General features: G+C 37.4%; 1 protein-coding gene across 8 annotated transcripts in view; it reads left to right on the forward strand.

The window, feature by feature from the left end:
• Positions 1 to 21681, forward strand: part of SLC4A4 (solute carrier family 4 member 4) — a 354361-nt gene that overhangs the window by 142819 nt on the left and 189861 nt on the right. For 5 of the 8 annotated variants that reach the window (XM_060299449.1, XM_060299452.1, XM_060299447.1 and 2 more), the window contains 2 exons: positions 6507 to 6667; positions 15567 to 15746. In XM_060299449.1, coding sequence (XP_060155432.1) covers positions 6507 to 6667; positions 15567 to 15746 — 341 coding nt within the window. The remainder of the gene's footprint in view (positions 1 to 6506; positions 6668 to 15566; positions 15747 to 21681) is intronic. The other 3 variants (XM_060299448.1, XM_060299446.1, XM_060299450.1) reach the window with 2 other exon arrangements.

Here is a 21681-nt window from a genome sequence, read left to right on the forward strand (position 1 = left end):
GGAAGAAACATACTCACAAATAGTCTACCTTCTATAACTTCTCATATAGGATTTGCCACAATTACTATTAATTAATTAATCATATATGTGATAGTATTGTTTTCATTTTGTCTCCCTCATTACACTAATTTGTCTAGAGGGAGAGACCACCATGTCTGTCTTTCATTACTGTATTCCCAGTGCTTTGCAGCGCTTGGTAGTAATAGGTGCTCAGTAACATTTGCTGAGCGTGATTAGTTGAGAACTCATTGCCTTAGAATCTGCTGTTCTAAATATAATACTTTCTTAGAAATATTACGTGATCAAAGCTGGAGTTTGGTGATAATCCATCTCTTTCTGACTAATGGACAGCTCAATGACAGACCCAAGTTACCCAGTACACCATTGATAAAGCCCAAGAGAGGACCTTTGTTTGATGTTTCCAACTAATTCATCAATATGCTGATGCCATCTGTGTTTAGATCTCTAGCCCAGACTTCTTGCCTTGTTTGATTGAAAACAAATATTTGGTTGGGTAGTAGGCATCTCGAAGTAACATGTCAGAAACTGAGCTTCTCACCTACCCACCGCAGATTTCCTCCTACAGAGTTACCCGCCACAATGAACAACTCCATTTTTTTAGTTGCTCAATCCAGAAAGATTGGAGTCTTCCTTGACTCCTGTCTTTCTCTACACCCCTTACTTGATCCACTGGCACATCCTATTTAGTTTACCCTCAATGTTATTCAGATATTCAGAATCTCACCGTATCTCACATTCAGTGCTGCCACAACCCTGGTCCAAGCCTCCATCCTTTCTCATCTAGATTACTGCAAATGCTTCCTAATTAGTCCATCTCCCTGAACCTGCCCTTGCCTCCCTCATGAACTATACACTATGATCTCTGACCTCATCTCCTCATCTCTTACTTCTCTCACCTGGTTCACTCTGCTCAAGCCTCACTGGCCTGGTCATACTCCTGTGTCAGAGCCTTTGTACTTGCTGTTCAGATGCGGTTTGCACTTGAAATGCTCTCCCTGCTGTACTCCACAGTCATCTCCCTGGCTCATTTCCTCACTTCCTTCAGGTCTTTTTTCAAATATGACCTTCTAAGTGACTGCCCTGTCTAAAATAGAAACTTTCCCCAAACCTTCTTATCCCTCATCCTCCATTCTATTTGTCGTTGGCACTTATCAGCAGTTAGCATATTAACATATCTTGTTATTGTCTCTTTCCAATAAAATTAAAGCTCCATGAGGGGAGGAATTTTTGGTTGTTTTGTTCACCACTATATTCCTAGTGTCTACAACTACCTGGCACACAGTCCACAATCGAGAAATACGTGCTTATAGAATGAAAGAATAGAGAAATAGAACCTTGATTCCTAGTTTACTGTTCTACCTAAATTCTGGTGGAAAGTTTGGAGGTGGTTGTGCCTCCAGAAATGATTCAAATTGACAGTGATTTTTACTTCCTGCAACGTAACTCTGCTTCTGAATGTTTTTTGCAGTAATTTCTGACTGCCATTTATGATGTCCAGTTTCCAGACCTGATAGGGCTTTTTTTCCCCATGAAAAGCTCTCAAACCTACCAGACTAATAAAAGTTTAGTGCTTAGAAGGAGCTCATTTTACATATGAAAATGCAGCATGAATATTCTTTTGGCTAACATAAAATGGAGAATTATTTGCTTTTTGTGAAAACTCCAATTAAATGGACTATTTTATTCCATAGAGAACTAGCCTGCCAGACTTCTCAAGCTCAGTGTAGTTTCTACTGTGAGCCTACACCCCATAGAACACAATAGTACCCTCTTTAGTACTCTCCCTTTTCATGTTCTGTACTTTTTTCAGTTGACTAAAGATTTGATTTTGACCAAGAATATCATACATTGAGTCTCAGCATTACTGCAGTTTTAGTCTTACTTCAGGAAGTTCAGGTTAGCTGTGTGTCTTAAAAAATAAGGAAAATGCTTTCAGTGGTAGGAAAAATATCCCCATTGAAGTCTCACAAAGCACAGTAGTCATGTAAAACTATAAACAAGGGAAATCTTTATTTACATGAAGTTTGAAGTCAATTCCACCACCCTCTTTTTTCACATCTTTTCCCTGCTGTTCCCTTTCCTGAAAGTCAGAACTTTGAATTTTCACGGACTCTCCCAAGGGTAGAATGATCAGACCTGAGAAATGTATATAATCAGTGGAATGCAGAGAATATTCTTTTTCAAAGGAGTATCCTCAGTGTTAGGTCATTAGAATACTGACATTCAGTGGTGTAGCAGTAGTTATAACGGAATATTTGGTATTAGTGAACGAGCCTATGCTTCTCATTAACAATTTCTAGATGGCTAGGCGTTAGCTAATGGATTCATGAAGAAGACTGGTAGAAGAATAAGTCATGGTCCAGCTTTGGTGTTGGCCCAAAGCCAGGAAGAAGGGCTATCACTGCCACTCCAAACGCTTGTATTCCTTTGAGTCAGTGATGTCTGTAAACATGGTTATTGGCTTTCAGTTTTCCCTCAGCGAATATTCGGGTGGGCCATGTTGGAATTTATCACTGTTATAAGAATATGTGTTAAAGATCACTTCCCCTCTTCCCTGCGATTCAAATTTTATGGCCAAACCTGGGTAAAAAGGAAAGACATCACAAGTTTCAATAAACCCAACAAGCCAACAAAGGAAAAGGGTACTGATGTTTCAGTTCTAGTGGGACAGCACGAGTGACCCTGCCTCCCTCTGGAGAACATGACTTCGGGGCCTGGCCATCAAACACAGCCACATGTACTTACCCTAGGGCTTTGCATAGGGCCCTCTCTGTTCCCAATCTACCCTGACCCCTCTATCTCTCCTCTACTGGATGGCTCTGGAAAATTCCATTTTAGACCAAGTTTACTTTTTCTGTAAGAAAAAGTGAAGAATAAGGAATTTAATCATCTATGTAATTATATGTGCTTACTACACTGTTTTGCAATAACTTTCACAGTTGATCTAGATATTTAAGAATTCTCCTTAAAAACATCATTTATCCCAGATGCACACTAGCGTTGGCTTCTTTTATGTGCGATGAGGCACTTACTAGTTAGCAAGAAATTTATTATTGCTTTAAAATAGCTTTACGTAGTTGGATTATATTCCAAGACAAAAGTCATGTCTATTTTCCACTGTAAAACTGGCATGTTTTAAAGTTAGAGGTCTTTTCTTTTCTTAAGTATATTTAATCATATGATTGGAAAGTTGCAAAATTCAGTGTTTCCCAGTGGACTTTCTATTTCTTCAACAAATGAGTGAAATGCTGTTTGGTTGGCAGTCACTCAGAGTGGGTTAAACTGCAGTGTACTTTATCATTATTCTTCAAAGACCTTGGAATAAATAAACTTCACCTAATAAACTCTTCCTTCAAGGTTACAACAGTTTTGTAATTGCCAGCATTTAAAAAGCCAGCTTCTGAAATTAATTTTCTTATAACATGTCAAGTACTGAGACAAAAGGAAAAGTAGGAAACTTATTGCAAATACATGGTTATTCATAGTTATTATGAAGGGTAGATAGTAGCTTTTAGTACATTTTACAGTAAAAATGTCTTTTTTTAAAAAATGTAATTACATGGTTCTAAAGCACCTTTACAAATTCATTGACACTCCAATAGCCTGAACTTTGGTACCTTTGCCTTAGCCTTTTCTTTAATGGGTTCTGATTTGAACTGAGTCGTTTTCAGTTTTTTCCAAATTTGTCCTTGATATGTGAGGAGGATAGACATAGCATGTGTAGTTTCTGGAATGAAACTACCTGCAAACAATCTATTTCAGTGGGCAAATCATTACTTTCTGAGTAAAAGTGTATATTGGAAGTACAGACAGTTCCTTGAACAATTAGAGCAATGTATTTTAAAGTAATTTAATAGTCATTATCCCAGAGTTACCTTGTGCAATTAGCTATACTATGATATGACATCATCTAAACGTACAATATTTACTGAACTCAAAGTGAAATAGATGCTTAAACTGAACTATGAGACAATACTTGTCTCTTAGGAATGTAGATTCTAAGGAACTGGCTTTTTGAGACTACATTCCCATTCCATTATGGTTAAAGCTTGACCCAATCTTGGCTGGTATAATCCAGGAGGGTGAGTAATACTATTCCCTAAATCCAACCTAGTTGGGATTTATTATTTCTAAAGGTACTTTTAAAACTTGTTCAAAGTCATATTTAAGATAAACTGTGGAGAGGAGATTGGTCACAGAAGAATGCAATGGTTTTGTTCCTTTTTTTCTTAAAGAACATTTTATTAAACTTATATTGTTTGGACAGTTGAAGGTGATAGCAGAAAAGAGCTACTGTCACATACTGTATGTAAGTGAGGCTTAGTTTTCTTTTACAAAATGGATTTGGCCATACAGATTGATGGTGACTGATAGAAGGGCAACTGGTTATCATTTAGGAAAGAGAAGAGGGAAGTGAAGGCTGTATGTATAGAACACTCCCATTTACTGAGTTTCTAGCTGGCCCTTGTCATTCATCTTGGACTTAAATTCTGTGACTAAAGATTCTATCCCTCAGCTAATAAGAATACTCCTAGGAATAAAAACAAGGTCACTATACTCTTTATCAATAACATAATTATATGTAACCCTGACTAGGTTTCATATACTATGGAATCTTCTAGAGTCTCATCTTGAGCAAAAAACTGTAACATCAGATGTAAATATGATTCATATACTAGCTCCCAGTCAACATGGTTAGAGGTTCTGTGAGTAAGCCTGAAAAGATAATATGCCTAAAGTTAGCCAATGTAATATACTCCATAAAATGATTACTCTCAAAATAACCCAATTACCTCTTATTGTTTTGGCAAATCCATGGAATTCTATAAGAATGTAATATAAAGTTGTCATTTTTCTCTCACTTCCTTCTGTTTCTGTGGTTCTAATACCAACCAAGGTGAAGAACTACTAATTCTCACACACACACACACACACACACACACACACACAAGAATATTAAAGGTCTTTCTCTCAGAATGTTTCACAACCACTTTTGTAGAATAAACAAGGTCCAGTTCTGAAGTTTTAGAACTTCTTTGGTGTTGGCTTTTTAATGTGAGGAAAACATGTAAAAATCTCTACTCCCTACATTTTTTGGGATACAGGGGAAAGGAGGAGGGTCTTAAAGTGGAGGGTGAAGCTGGGGCTAAGGTTGCCATTGAAGCGTGGAAGTTTCCTGGCCGGGAGAGGGAAGAGGGAGTTTTGGGATATGGCTCATGTACTTATGAATCACATGAGTGTTGGGCTTGATTAAAATTCTGAATTTTCTTTGACATTGTGGCTGATCTGTTGATCTATTTTCACTCATGGTTCTACTAATGTGTTCTTTTCTTCCTCTGGGGGTGGTGAGCGGTCTATAAATAATACCTTATGTAGAGCTTCCTCTGATCTCTGCCCTTTGTTCTCATCTTTAATGAGTTGGGTGAGTGTTTAGCTTTTTCTAGGAAAACATTTTTCAATCATTAAACCTTTGCATGAAGAATGTAGGAAAACAATTTTTAACCCCCTCTTTATCTTGTTCAGTATCTTTCAGAGGTTTGAAGTGATAGAAAGCAGCATTTTTCTTTGGGTCCTGATGAATAGCAAAATGATAATGCTTTCTTGTTTTCCTTTACCAGTGTAGGAAGAGTCAGTATGTATAATATGTGGGATACAGACTGTCAAATGTGTTTTGCTCTCATTTCCATTAAACTTTTTTCATTCCTATATGTTGCTAAGTTATCAAAACGTCTACAAATCTTAGAAAGAAGAAACTGTAAGAGAGGGTTTTTTGTTCCATTACTAAGGTTAATAAGAGATCTGTTGTTATCAGAGTAGATGCATTGTTCCCTGAGCTTGTGTATTTTTAAACACATGTGGAGCCAAACATGAGGGGTAAAGCTATTAGCATCTCAATGAGAGGGGAACATGTGTCAACTGAGAGAGATGTATTAAAGTAAGATACAGCAACACATGCTGGCACTCTTTAAGCACGAAAGGGGAATTTCATTTGTCTGACCACTTCACGCACCATACTTTCAAATATTTAAGATCAGCATCGATTCATGCTGATATTTTACCTTATATAAACGTGCCTTGTGAAGTCACAACAGAATTCTCACAGTGGTGGTTGTTTTACACACTGTAGGCTCTACCCACATGGAGAATTTGAAATGCATATTTTTCCTACATTATTTGAAAAATTTGGTTCAGTAGTCATTCTTAAGGATTTCATGGTTACATATAGACAGATATAAAACCAAGGAGGCGTTGGCTCCTTTTGGTTTGTTTTCTTTCTCTCTAACGTCAGGGGGAGGAGCGGTCTAGTGAGTCTGTTTGGTGTATTTATAAAGGTAATGCAGTTAATGATAGAATAAGCTTTTAAGACTCCACAAAAGGAGACATTTTGGAAGTGCTGGTGGGGGTGGATCTGGGGGGTTGGTGTTGCTATTTCCAGAGGTGATGAGAACACTTTTAATGGTTCTTCACTAATCTCATGTTTCTAGGTGGATTAAGTTTGAAGAAAAAGTGGAACAGGGTGGGGAGAGATGGAGCAAGCCCCACGTGGCCACCTTGTCCCTTCATAGCTTATTTGAGCTGAGGACATGTATGGAGAAAGGATCCATCATGCTGGACAGGGAGGCTTCTTCTCTCCCGCAGTTGGTGGGTAAGTATGTTGTCTTAAGTTCCTATCATTTTTTTCTGCTCTACCTACCTCTCCATGAGTCTCTTTCAATGCAGATGACTTATAGTGTAAGCGGAGCTGAATATTCTATAATATTTATTCTCTCTCTTTTTTATATTATAAAACTAGTAAGGGTTATTGCAAAAAATTTGGAAAATACAAATATTGAGAAAAAAGTTAAAAATCATCCATCATACTTCCATCTGGACATAGCCATTGTTAACATTTTGGTGTATTTCCATCCAGTTTTGGTTCTCAGTTCTCTCTCTTATGCTTTTCACTTTTATGTTATATTAAAAATTACCATGTTTATATGTACAGATTTGCATTCCTCCACTTATTAGCATAAGATTAATATTTTAAATAGAACACCCCCCCTTCGTCCTTGGTCATACTGGACTGGAAGTCTGGACACTAGATTTCTAGAACTCCTTGACCTTAGACATTGCGCTGAGCTTCTCTGGGCCTCAGTTTTGTCATCTGTATCCTTGACCTTAGACATTGCGCTGAGCTTCTCTGGGCCTCAGTTTTGTCATCTGTAAAATACAGTTTGAATATTCTGTAAGAAGGAAACTGGTCTAGGTCTAGTCCCTCAGTTGGGCTGATTTTGTAGGTGAAAGTCAAGCTCTTTTCGCTGTAGGTAGAGCAAATTGGGTGGGGCAAGGAGCCAGCAGAACGTTATGGATTAATGACTGAGTCAGGTCATGGTGGTGCCGAGGGTCATTTGTACAACCCCGGACAAGTCACTGAATCTCATGGTGCAGAGCAGCTTTGGCATCTTTGTAATTAGTGTTGTGTAGTGAATGTCAACTCACCATGTTGAACACCTTGAGCACACGTCGCTACATTCCAAAGAGAGGTTATTGTTTTCATTTTCTAGCAAGAGACTGGCCTAAGCTGCCTTATTATCCTTCAGGTTGGTGTGCTAAAGATCATGTGTTCCTTAAGGAGAGGTGCAGGGGCTCTGCTTATTATTCCTAGGAAAATTCCGTAACTCGGTGACTGCATGACTGCACTTTCTTAAGGGTCTGCAGTGGGCCTACTTTGGGATTGTGAGGAGAGGATGTGGATCGTGGCCCTGATGACCAGTGTAAAATTCCTGTGTAATCTCGAAATTTCTTTGAATATCTGTAGGCAGAGGGCTTGTCTATGGCATCTGTGTCTTTATGGACAACAGGAAGGCTATAGTATTTGTATTGGAAGAGAAGATCCGTTCTCAAATCAGGCATATATCTTGCTGACCTATACACATCTGTTTCTTCTTCAGAGAGCTTGTTAGTTAGATTTACAAAGCAGCTCCGCGCTTTCCTTGCATCTGAAGTGCTTAAGGTACAAGTGCAGAAGGGAGAAAGACTAATGTGAAGATGCTGGGTGGACAGAATGAAGTAGTTTATGCATTTATTCAGCAGTGGTACATGGCCTTCTACAATGAGCCAGACACTATTCTAGGCCCTGAAATTAGGTTTGCAAATCTACCACTTTGTAAATGGGATAAGTTACAAATCCATGTCCGCATAGGTAGTGAGAAGATAATGTTGGAAATACTGCTTTACGTAGAATTTTTTGTATTTGACAAGGCAGGTGAGACTGTAAAAGGACACCTGATATATGAGGAGAGCTGTTGGATTATTGTATGCAGGGAAGATGAAGCCCATCTACGAAGACAGAGAGAAGCAAAGGGAACGAATGGTTTTCCAGGCTGTTTGTTTCACTGACTTTTCTTCATTTGTTAAAGCTGCAAGAGAGATTGTTATCCCAAAAAGTATCATGGTTAGCAAAAATCAGTCCAGTTTCTGAGCGAGATTTGCAATTTTCAGGCTGTAAGAACTAATCTAGAGCAAAGATGTCTGAAGTTAGAAGTCAGAAGTGCCTAAGTGCAAAGCAAAATGGGAATTAAACTTGTGACTGGGCAATGGATCGCAATCTGTGTGTTGTGGTTTAAGGGTCATCGGGAAGTTCCCTGTATTGAAAAAAAAAAGTCCTACCGTAGACCATGGTTACTGCCTGAACTTCCACTGTTTGGAGATTCATTTCACTGAACCCAGGGTTTGTTTTCTATTAAAATATACATACTCTTTGGCAGATGTCATATATATTCATTCCATGAGATGCAGAGAGGTGTTGTAGAAATAATGGTGGATTTAAAGTGGGGATGGCGGTTAATTAAAGTCTACCCCTACTAGCACGTGTGACCACAGACAAGGCACATTGCTTAACTTATTCGCAGTCTGTTTCTCGTCCGTAAAAAGTGGATGAAGGTAGACCTCTCAGGGCATCGTTAGAATTGAATGAGGATCTCAGGTGTAATTGTACTTACTTTGATGACTATCCCAGTATGAATGAGTTTATCCAGATCTTTCTACATGTCACCTAGCAGGGGCTGAGTGTAGACTGAGTCATGTCAAGAGATGCTCAGGGACTTCATGAGCAGGGGAAGACTTCTGAAAGGTGTAGTAGATGGAGCTAGAAAAAAACCTCACAGCTTCTTTGCTGTGCCTGGAGCTGGCTGGTCAAGATGGGTGATGAACGTTAAAGTTGAAGTATATACTTGGGCTTTTCTGTAAAACTGTCTTCGAGGTCTTCAGCACCAGAAAGAGCCATCTTAAGGCATTTCTGGTCTTCAGTAACTAACTGACCCTTTCCATGTAGTAGAAGACAGAGTCCCACATTACACTGGAGCCTCATTAGCCAATGGCCAAAGAGAGAGGTTCTGGTATTTACTACATTTAAGAAAGGTTCATCAAGCATTTTACATTCTCAGTTTAATTTTCCGTTACTTTTTATTATCAGCTGTGGCTTTTTTTCTCTAACCTCCACACGTTTGCTTTAATAATGTCATTAAATTTTAAAATTGGACACCACTAGGTCAATTTGAGGTGTCATCACTCAGTACTATGTTTACTCTACCATCCCTGAGGCAAGCAGGCAGGGAGCCAGTGCTGTCATTCTGGAGCTGATAACACAGAGAAACAATTCAGAGGCAAATAACACACATCACAAGCAAAACAAAGAAATTTTAAAAAAAATGGACTAGATTTGGAGGAGTGGGGAGAAGAACATGTTTGAAAGAGTATAAGTGGCTGAAAAGAAATACTTAAAAATCCTCTGAAAGAGTCAAATCCTTACAGCAGGTTAAAAAAAATGAAAGAAAAAAAACTGCCCTGATTTCAAGTGGTAAAATGGCATGGTAACTTCAGTTACTGTCATTACTTGATTATTAAAAAATCTTTTTCTAGCAGAGGATGCAGTGGATTTGTTGTTTCCTGAATGGTGGTGTTATTCAGACTTGAGAATTACATGCAGCTAAGTCTTAAGATGCATTTCCCCTTCACCCGACTTTTATTTCGACAAACAAGAAGAAAAAGAAATCATGATGAGTGTGATTATATCCAACAAACAATAGCACCATTTCTTTCCTTTTTCGCAGTCCACTTGCTGCTCCTTCTCAGTGGCCTCCGAGGGGCACCCTCCCTTTGCAGGTGCAAAGCCACTGCCACATGGGGGCCCGTGAGCAGTGGGCCGCTGCCTAAGCGGGTGTCACTTCTCACACTTGTGTAAAAATTCAGCCTCATTCTGATTCTCCTCAGGACCTCTCCTAGTTTTCTTCATGAAGATCCCCTTCTGAACCCTAATAGAAAATGTGTGTTATTTAAAGGATAAAACATCATTTTTATAGGTTATTTTAATCACTTTATTATTGCTGTCATCTTACAATTTTACATTTAAAGTATCATTCGCATATGAAGCCAAGTACATGAGAATTTCTCTCCCCTCCTTAGTTAAAAAACAATTATAAGCCATTTCAGGTATTTTATTATGATGGGAAATGGATTAGGAAAATGTAGCTCTATTTTTGGAGCGCTCTCTCATTTTTATATTTAAAGGCATTCCTGGGCTGTGCATGTTGGCAGATATATTAGTCATGTTTCTTGCTTTTAACACCTTTTATATTTTCAAAATGGTAATATATTTATTTTTTATCACAAAACTAAAACATGTTCATTTCTAGTAATGCAGAAAAATATAACACGCAGAAGTCAAAATACCACTAATCTCATCTTTCAGAGCTATCCTCCCAGCAGTTTTTCGGTACATCTCTGTTTACACACATGAAATTTATTTTACAAACTGGGATCATACTATAACCCTCTAATCTGCCCTTTCTAACTTAAAAACATAATATGAATATTTCCATGTTATTAAATATAAACATCATTTTAATGGCTGCAAAATAGTTAATCATCTATAGTTGGGCATTTAAGTTGCTTTCAAGTTTTTATCGTAAAGAAAAGAAATGAACATTTTTGTTATACTTTTGTGAAGTTGCTTATATCCTGATTATAGATTTCTTATGGTGAAATATTCAAAGGGTTTGAACATTTTAAATGGCTTTGTTTTGTATTGGCCAAGTGGCCTTCAAGAAAGGTTGTCCTGTTTGTTACTGTCATCATCAGTATATGGCCTTGTCTATTGCATACAACATTCACGTCACTGGAGACTGGTCTTTTAAATTTTGCCACTTTGATAGATTAACATAAAATTGGTGAAATTTGTTTAAATTGTCTGTTAGTCTTGAAGTTGAATATTTCTTGGGCCTTTTGTGTTTCTTTTAAGAATGGACTTATATACACTACCAAATGTAAAATAGATAGCAAGTGGGAGGCGGCCGCATAGCACAGGGAGATCAGCTCGGTGCTTTGTGACCACCTAGAGGGGTGGGAGGGAGACCCAAGAGGGAGGAGATAATGGGGATATATGTATACATATAGCTGATTCACTTTGTTATACAGCAGAAATGAACACACCATTGTAAAGCAATTATACTCCAATAAAGATGTTTAAAAAAAAAAGAATGTTACCTTTGACCTTTTTGGGGGGTTGCATGACCATCTTCTCTTCAAGTTTTTTTTTTTTTTTTTTTTGGTCTAGAGTTTCCTTCTTAAAGAAAGAAAAATATCATGTGATACGAAAAAAGATCTAAACAGTGAATCAGAAAACCTGGTTTAATTGGTGGGTGGGGGGGGTGCCTTTAATTAGGCTGTATCGGTGAGCATCTCCCCTCTCGCACTCTTTTCTCATCTGTATAACAAGAGCTTGAACCTGATGCTTCCTGAGATTCCTTTCGGCTCTGCGATCATCTTGAGCTGGCACTTTCTCTCCCAATTGGGTAACGTCTGTGGGATTTTGAACACTGAAGGCTTAATTTTAGTGTAGCTATGAAATGTTACTGCCTCCACTTTCCTTGAAGGGTTTTGTAGTTTATGCTTAAAGAGATCACTGTGGGCCATTTTTATGGAAACCTAATGAAGGGCATAAGCCACACAGATGTTGTAACCTGTTCTAATTGGTGATTTCCAGACATTAGTAACAGAGGGCCGGCTGTGCGTATATATGCATTGGTTTGAGATTACAGGGGAGGTCAAGAATAGAGAGAGGCCCTGCCAGGAAGGGTAGATAAAGAAACACTTTAATCCACAACCCTGGAATTAGAGTAGGAGTTTGATAACACTTGCAGGAGATATGCCAGGGCTATTTATTTTTATGGTTCTTCTGTAAAATGGACTTTCCACTTTCATTAAGACTTAAGGGGAAAATAGATGCGTTGTATTCAGTAGCACTTAATTATTTCACTGTGGAACAGAGGGTTAAGTATAATTACAGAATCCGTTCTGAGAGTTTTACTGAGTAAGGTTTGTGTAGTTAAAAATACTCAGAGCTAAAGGCCACTCTCAAACCAAAACATTCCTATGGGAGAAACTCTTCCTGCTTTGCCCAGGCTCTCTACCAAGTGGTCCAGTGTTATGTGACATTTATAGCATCTGTGTAAGGCATGTGATGGAAAATCCTGGATTCAGCCTCTACTTGGCTCCCAGGTAGTTGATTGTACACTGTGTGAGTCGTCAGCTTCTGGCTGTGAGACCAGTTCCATGACTGCTTGTTAAAAAGATGGACTAATGAGAGGTGCAGTCATGCCCAAGCAAAGCCCCTTGAACATCTGTAACTTCACTTTACGAAGAGATGGGAATGTTTGGGAGATGCTGTTATCCTATCAGTATCCATCAATTTTCTTTCAGACTTTTGCAAAAGAAGAGCTTTTGTTCTCTTCTCCACTTTTGTATGTGGAGGAGTTTGCGCAAGAGGAAAATATTGATGTGTTTTGATGCAGCCATGTGCCTGAACAGGTGGGCCTGGGAGCTATTGTTCTAGTTCTCTGCCAGGGACAAAGCTCTATCTGCAGACAGTGAGGTGTTGTCCTGCCATTGCATCTTTTTTATTATTATTATTTAGTTAGTTAGTTTTGGCTGCGTTGGGTCTTCATTGCTGCACCTGGGCTTTCTCTAGTTGCAGCACACGGGCTCAGTAGTTGTGGTACACGGGCTTAGTTGCTCCGTGGCATGTGGGAGCTTCCCGGACCAGGGCTGGAACCCGTGTCCCCTGCATTGGCAGGCAGATTCTTAACCACTGTGCCACCAGGGAAGTCCCCTGCCATTGCATCTTGCACAGATTCTGTGATATTTTGTCCTGTGCTCCATTCTGGGCAGTGGATATGTCAACCTGTGATGTGACGTTAGAGGAGACTCTTATGTCATACTGCAGACATGCTGATTTGTGAGAAAGAGGACTTTTTGTTTTCTGTTAGAGTAAAACATATCCTTCAGCAGACCCACTCATGGAGCAATTTCTGTGAAGCACAGTCATCCTTTCTACTTAGAACCATTCTGAAAAAAAGAGCTCATAGAAATTTTTTGGGAAAGATTTTTCTAAGACTATTTTATTATTTTTTATTGAAGTATAGTTGACATATACAATATTATATTGGTTTCAGGTGTACAACGTAGTGAATTGGCATTATTATACATTATGAATTGATCACCACAATGTCTAGTAATTATGTCACCATACAAAGTTATTACAATATTATTGATGATACTCCCTATGCTGTGCATTACATCCCATGACTTATTTATTTTATAACCTGAAGTTTATACCCCTTAATCCCCTTCATCCATTTCACCCACCCACCTCCCCTCCTCCCCTCTGGCAACCACTAGTTTGTTCTCTGTATCTTTGGGCCTGTTTCAGTTTTGTTTGTTTCTTCATTTTGTTTTGTAGATTCCACACATAAGTGAAATCATTTGGTATTTGTCTTTCTCTCTCTGACTTATTTCATTTAGTGTAATACCCCCTAGATCCATCCATGTTGTTACAAAAGGCAAGATTTTATTCTTTTTTATGGCTGAGTAATAATTACACACACACACGCGCGCACACACACACACACACACACATATGTATATATCACATCTTCTTTATCCATTCATCTATCAGTGGGAACTTAGGTTGCTTCCATATCTTGGCTATTGTAAATAATGCTGCAATGAATATAGGGGTGCATATTATCTTTTTGAATTAGTGTTTTTGTTTTCTTTGGCTAAACACCTAGAAATGGAATTGCTGGATTGTGTGGTGGTTCTATTTTTAATCTTTTGAGGCAACTCCGGTACTGTTTTCCACAGTGGCTGTACCAATTGACATTCCCCACAGTGTAGGAGGGTTCCCTTTTCTCCACATCCTCACCAACACTTGGTATTTGTTGTCTTTTTGATAACAGCCATTCTGGCAGGTGTGAAGTGATATCTCATTGTGGTTTTGATTTGCATTTCCCCGATGATTAGTAATGTTGAACATCTTTTCGTGTGTCTGTTGGCCATCAGTATGTCTTCTTTGGAAAAATGTCTATTCAGATCCTCTGCCCACTTAAAAATTGGATTTTTTTTTGATATTGAGATGTGTGAGTTCTTTATGTATTTTAGATGTTAACCCCTTATTGGATGTATCATTTTCAAATATCTTTTCCCATTCAATAGGTTGTCTTTTTGTTTTGTTGATAGTTTCCTTTGCTGTGCAAAACCTTTTTAGTTTGATGTGGTTCCATTTGTTTATTTTTGCTTTTGTTGCCTTTGCCTGAGGAGACAGGGCTAAAAAAATATTGCTAAGACATGTCAAAAGAGTGTACTGCCTATGTTTTTGCCATGAGTTTTACGGTTTCAGGTCTTTCCTTTACATCTTTAACCTGTTTTGAGTTTATTTCTGTAAATAGTGTAAGAAAGTGACTTAGAGCTAATAGAAATTTTAGTGATTTTTTTTTTTTAGTAAGACTAATATATTAAAATTTCTAGAAAATTCTGATCAGGTTATACTTTAAAATGACTAATATATTGGAAAGGCTTTAGTTGGATCTAAACAAGAAGAATAAACCTTCCTTCTTAGAAAAGACTGAGGCATAATTTTATACTTTAATCTTTCTTTCATTGGATTAATTGGTTTTCAAATAACCTGATATGGTATTATTTTTCTTTACTTTGTCCTATTATAAAGAAAATATAACATTACAGAATTTGGGAAAACAGATTTAAAAATCAATAATGTCGTGATGTTAAATTTTGCATATTCTCTTCAAGATTTTTTCATATCATTTATATTTCTGGCACAGTTGCTATGATAAGAGTACATGAAATTTTCTAATCTTACTTTTAAACAAAACAATTGGAAAATATAAATTACTTATTGTGTTACTAAGAGAAGAATGTGATTAATGTGAATTCACTACTAACTGGGATTGAAAAAAAATTACAAGACAGTTCTTCCTCTCTAAACATGTAATTAATACCAGAATATTTATAACTCTCTCTTTAATGCCAATAGCACTGTACTCTGTATCTTTACCTTCACAGACAGTGGAAAGTTAGAAATTTGGAAGATAAATATATTGATATTAAATTTGAGGATGACATCCATAAAATTACAGTAAAACATGAACTTTGTGGTCTTGTGACTGAGTTTCGTTTTTTGCTTTTGTTTTGCTTTGTTTTTGTATCAGAGATGATTGTTGACCATCAGATTGAGACAGGCCTATTGAAACCTGACCTTAAGGATAAGGTGACCTATACTTTGCTCCGGAAGCACCGGCATCAAACCAAGAAATCCAACCTTCGATCCCTGGCTGACATTGGGAAGACAGTCTCCAGTGCAAGTAGGATGTTTACCAACCCTGATAATGGTAATGCAGGGGCCGCCTGGCTGCTGCTCTCTCTTACCTGCCTCACTCACCTTTATTCCACCTCTTGTCACCTTTATTATTTTTTTTTAAATCCCTCTTCTTATTTCTTCTTTTCTCAAGTTCATATGCCACAGCCATTTCATAATGACACTTTTTATCCGATTGGGCAGGTTTGCAGTCCTGTTGGAAAGATGTCAGCAGTTACTGTAGGCTGCAGATGCCTTGCTTGTTCCCCACACATCTATTCTGATTGACTGAGAGGGTTTGGTAATAACGCTATGATAACACTATGATAAAACAACTGAATGTTTCCAATGAATCAGCAAACTTATAGATTATTGAGTACATCAAGGAAAGTGCTTTTGACATGGTGGCTTGTCAGAATTAGGAGGGTAGACTAAGATATGATACTCTGACATCGCGTATCATGAAGTGTTTGCTTGGTACATGAGTTGGTGTCCAGCCTGTAAATGATCATTCATAAAAGTAAGGTTCAGTATTACTTTTACTGCTTAAAAGGCCAATCTACTCTTTTGTTATATGATACTGATAGTTAGATGTGAGAATAATTATTCAAGGTAGGATATTAATCCCATTATATACCATTAGGAAAGGCACTGTGTTTTATTTATACTCTCTTGCATTTACCAGAGTTTCTTGCAAAGTGTCTATCCTCTGTATCATTGTCTTTGTTTCGAATAAATTTCATGATTTGGTGCAGTCTAAGGGAGAAGTTAATTTCCATGAGGTATGGAAAATGAAGTTGTGGGGAAAGAGTTGCTAAGCGTTGGGCTGGTAAAACTAGGTCTCTCCCATTCCACCCCCAGTCATTTTAGTATTAAGAGGAATGAGTAGATAAGGGAGCTTCTAATTCATTGTTCTCAGCTGCACTTTCAGAATAACATAAAACATGTTGTCACGGAAAAGGTGGACTAAGTGAAGTGTATAAACTGAACTCTAACTCAGCCACTCCATTTCTGGAAATCGGGTTTTCTGACTTAATATTAAAATTAATGGTTGGCTGGGAGAGAGCTTACTGTTAGCAAACTTTGCTATATTTTGGAACCATTCTATGTAGTTTTTTTAATGAGTGTCTAGTCCTTAAGCAGAATCAAATGAAAAGTTCAATTTTATTGAGTGACTTTTATATTGATTTAATTGCTGCTGTAAGTGTTCTTTTGAAGCACAACAGGTTATAAATAAATAATTAACATTAAAATGTTCTTTATAAAAAACATTCACAAAAGGAAGAATCTAATCTAGAACATTCCTGTGACAATTTGATGGTTCTACCATTATCTGGAATATTGAGGCTGACTGGAAATGTTTTGATTTTTGTATATCTCTTGTTTTATTTATTTTTTAAATAGCATTTTGAAGAGTTTAATGGCTGGAAATGTTATGTGATAAACAGTTTGTTAAAACTGATGTCACAAATAATAATTTTAAAAACAACTCACATTTTAAAAATTATGGCATTTAAAGTACAAGTCTGTTTTTTAATATCTTTATTATCCTCTTTCTCACATAAAATGAAATTTTATGATTTGGAGACTTACTTTTTTTATCACGAAGTTGGTGGTAGTATAAAGAAGCAAGAAAGTGCATTGTTTTCAAATGTTGCTGTATTTGCAACGAGAAGAGGAATGAATATTGTAGAGCAAGCGTGCCTTCTACCAGTGTGGTGTGAGGGTGAGCTTCATTTTCACGGAAGTATAGGCAGAGGAGAAATTAGGAACAGATGGGTCTTGGAAGCCAGAATCTTGTGCTTTGGGGGAAAGCATTTGGACATGGAATACAACTAATGAGTTGATATTGCTCGGTCATTCAATCTTTTATCCTATCAGTAGATCTTTGTACTTCAGAGGAAAGTTGAAATTGCATTTGTCACTCACCTTCTCACATGTGAAATGCCATAGATGCTGGGCAGAAAGCAAGTAGGAAGGGCAGGCAGTTCTTTTTCTTTCTGACTCTTCAGCTGTTCAGCTTACACCCTACAGCATGGAATATGATTAGGCCTTTTAAAAGATGTTATTGGCATTTGTGTTACCTAACTCCTTTTAAATATCCAGAGGCAAGATTTGGCTTTAAGAGATTCTATAGTAATGAGTTTCATGTGCCTCCAAGGTACATTATTATAAAGTATCAGATGGGAAATTTTTGGTTATCTAGAGGCACTTTTTCTTAACTTGAAAGTTTATACAGTTAGAAATGTTCTTAAAGTAAAATTCTAAAACAAAAAATTATAGAACTTTTGCTACTACTTTAATAAATCAGAATAATGTATCGATTGTAGTTGAAGCTAGATTCTAATACCCCCATGTAAACTCCTAGATAAACTGAAGTCACCTTGGTTTTCTATCACAGCCTTAGAAAATAGACTCAGGATGATGCCAGCCTTAGTTATGATAGCAACAATGCAATTAATAGCTGAAATCTATGGACATACTGTAGCATTGGAAATTTTTTCATTCCCCAGTAGTGTGCTACCTCTTACGTACTCACAAGAGCCAATTGCTATCGGGAATTTTGAGGGCTGGTTGTAAAACACAGCTACTATTAAAAATTAAATTATATAAACATATACAGTTAGATCATATTATTAAAAACAATGGTAATAAATACTCAAAATTCATTATCTCCTACTTATTTTACTGCATTTTACTATAGGCTATGCTCTTCAGGTTACATCTATTGTGTCTGTGTAGTCAAAATGCTACAAAATAGGGTTCTGCTACAAAATAGTGGGAAGTAGAAAACTTCTTCCCAACTCTGTATTCAGGGACTTCATATTGGAAGCTTGGACTCAGTTACGATGGTAGTATTACACCATAGAAATCAGCAAACTCTACAAATCAGGACTTGATATATTGTTTTGTCAATTGTTTCTAGACTTAAAAAAGGGATAGAGAAAATGCTAATAATGCAGATTAAACTTAAAAGTAGGTAGTGTCTATAGCCATTATCTTAGCTTGGGCTCCTATAGCATGTTACCATAGACTGGTATAAATGCTTAAACACAAGCATTTATTTCTCATAGTTCTAGAGGCTGGGAAGTCCAAGATCAAGATAAAGCATATGTGGTTCTTGGTGAGGGTCCTCTTCTTGGTTTGTAGATGGTCACCTTCTCATTCCATCTCCACGTGGTAGAGAGAGCTCGATCATCTTTCTCCTGTTTCTTCTTATAAGGGTGCTAATTCCATTCATGAAGACTCTGCACCCAAAGCCCCACCTCCTAATACCATTACATTGGGAGTTAGGATTTCAATATATGAATTTTGGGAGAATACAAACATTCAGTCCATAACAGCTGTTAAAATGTGAATAACACAAAGAATTGAGGAAATATTCTTTCAGTATTCAAAAGATATTATCCAGTTTAGCAAAGGAGTCACCCACATCATTGATGATTGAGTGAAGTCAGTACACTCATACTTACATATATCTTCATTGTTTCACTTTTGTCTTACTCATTAACATATATGATAATGGGTGTTCAACATGGATGTTGGACCTATGCTTGTTTGCCAGCTGAAACTATAAGTTGGCTACTGATAGAAGAGTTTGGTAAAAATCAACAAAAGTTTTCTGTGAGAATCAACTGGCTGTAGGCAGTTTACAGTGGAGCATTGTGTATTTATTATTTGTACGTGTGCTGCACATCTTTTATAGCAGTAAAATTTACTACACACACACACACACACACACACACACACACTTTTCCACCAGAGAGCTGGTTTTCAAACATTTACCAGCCCATGCACTACAGCCCACCACTGTCTAGCCATGGCCAAAGGTTAACTCTAATTTTTTGGGTCTTGATGTGGCTTTGGATTCCAGATGATTTAATGATTTTGAAAAGAAATGAAAAACATTTTTATTTTTAATAAATCAGGGAAGAATCAGGCTAGCTTCCAAGGTGTTAATTATTGTAAAATTGCCACTTATCCAAGACATCTGTGAATTCTGGTGGGCATGTCTGCCAGGTACTAAATTTTAGGCAAGTGCTATATTTTCTCAATATATTACTTGAGGCATTTCTATGGAGTTAGTGTTGCATGAAGAAATTAATGAAGTTTTCATTTCCTCTGGTGTTAGACTTCCGTTTAGCTATTCTCTTTTTCTTTCTCACTGTTATTTTAGGTTGAACCATATGAAATTGCCATTTTTGTGGGTAAAATAAAGTTGACTATCGGCAATTTCATATGGTTCTACTTAATAATTTGGTCAGAGATACTTAGATAATAGTTCTGTATTATTTTAGTTTACTATGAAAGAATAACATTGAAGCCTAGGAACATTCCTTGGTAGTATTTAAAAATCAAATAAGATGTATTTAGTTTATGTTTTATTAGAAAGTGAAAGTAAAGTTTATACCTAATCTGTATTCAGTCAATAAATTGACAAGGTTACCTGATAACTCTGTTTTAAAAAGTCATGTTTTATAGGATTATCTGATTTTTAAAAGTATAATTTACCATTTAAATGGATACTTTTGATATGCATGGTCTAATCTTACAAAAGATGAGTAATACCCAACTTAAGGACCAAGAACCATAATTCGAGTATTTGGCTGTCACTCCCTTTATGGAAATTTGGGCGAAGCCATTATGATTTGTCCCTGGTCTTTTCCTGGCTTCATTTTTTCCCCCTAGACTACCATAAAAATCCTTTCCTTCCGTGGTCTGGGAGTACAGATGCCCTTTACTGAGAAGTGACTTTAGTTATCCAACTGCATCTAGACTATGAATTTCATTTTGCCCAATCCAATTTTATGATCCCAATATTCATTAGTTTTTTCAGCAAAAAACTGGAAAGGTAATTTAATACCCAGTTTCTATGTTTGTAAAACAGAGATAATGAAAATTAAATGAGATAATAAATGTAAAATGTTTAGAATGGTAACTATACATAGTAATCACTCAACAAATAATACTAAAGTATATGTAATAAGTTTAGACACAAGTAAGGAAGAAAAATCTCATATTGAGTAAGAGTATTTTCTGGAATGCTATTTGCTCTGTAACTTAACTATTTTGGAAGAATCTCATGGGTATAGTGCTGATTTATTTTCTCTGCCCTTTGATAAATGATACCAATACCGTTTCATTAGCAATGGGAGAGGAAGAAGCCCTTTCTCATCACAGCCCTCTTACAGAATAGTCTGTCCCCATCATTGATTTTCCTCTTTGCTGGCTTTGAGGGAAACCCTAAACCACACTGAGAATCGAAGACTTAAAGCCGCTGCAGCAGGTGGATGAGGATTTGGAAAAGGTGGCAGGTCCAAGCCAGGGCAGCTGGTTCCTGGGCCTCGTGCTGCTTCCTCCAGGCTTTCTCCTGGTGCACTTTGGCCTCTTCTGTAGTTATGGGGGCTCAGGGCCTGCTCCTGATTGAACCTCCAAATTTTATCTGAATTCACCAGTTTCTGTTTGTCTATCAGGTATGAGAAATGCAGTCCACTTGCTCCCACCATTTATTGCCCACCCTTTACTTTCTCCCCGGATTCCTCTATTCAGTGTTATCTGCCAGGCAGGATGCTGCTTCCTAACTCTTTCCCACACTGCTGTTTCTGACATTAGCACACAACACCTTTAGGTATTTTAAAAAGCGTAGTCTATTGCTGTTACCTATAATAACATAGATAGTGGTTAGCAACGTAGGACAAACAATGAAAAGAAATCATTTTTTTTCCATTAGTAGTAATTCTAGGTCCCACTGAAATGTAAGTAGGATTAGCTAGGCTCTTGCTGCTTTGCACCCGATTGGAGGTTAGGCATATTCCAGCTATTTGGTTTGGGTATTAGATCAAGCTGCCTAGATACTGGCATGTGGTGGATCTGGCTGGGACCATCGCCAGGTTTGGCAGCTTTCTCAGTCACTTTAGACATTCTTAACTTTTGTCTGTGTTTTGGATTCCAGCTTACCCCAATTGTTT

Source organism: Globicephala melas, chromosome 5 (assembly GCF_963455315.2).
Source record: "Globicephala melas chromosome 5, mGloMel1.2, whole genome shotgun sequence".
Taxonomy (NCBI): Eukaryota; Metazoa; Chordata; class Mammalia; order Artiodactyla; family Delphinidae; genus Globicephala; species Globicephala melas.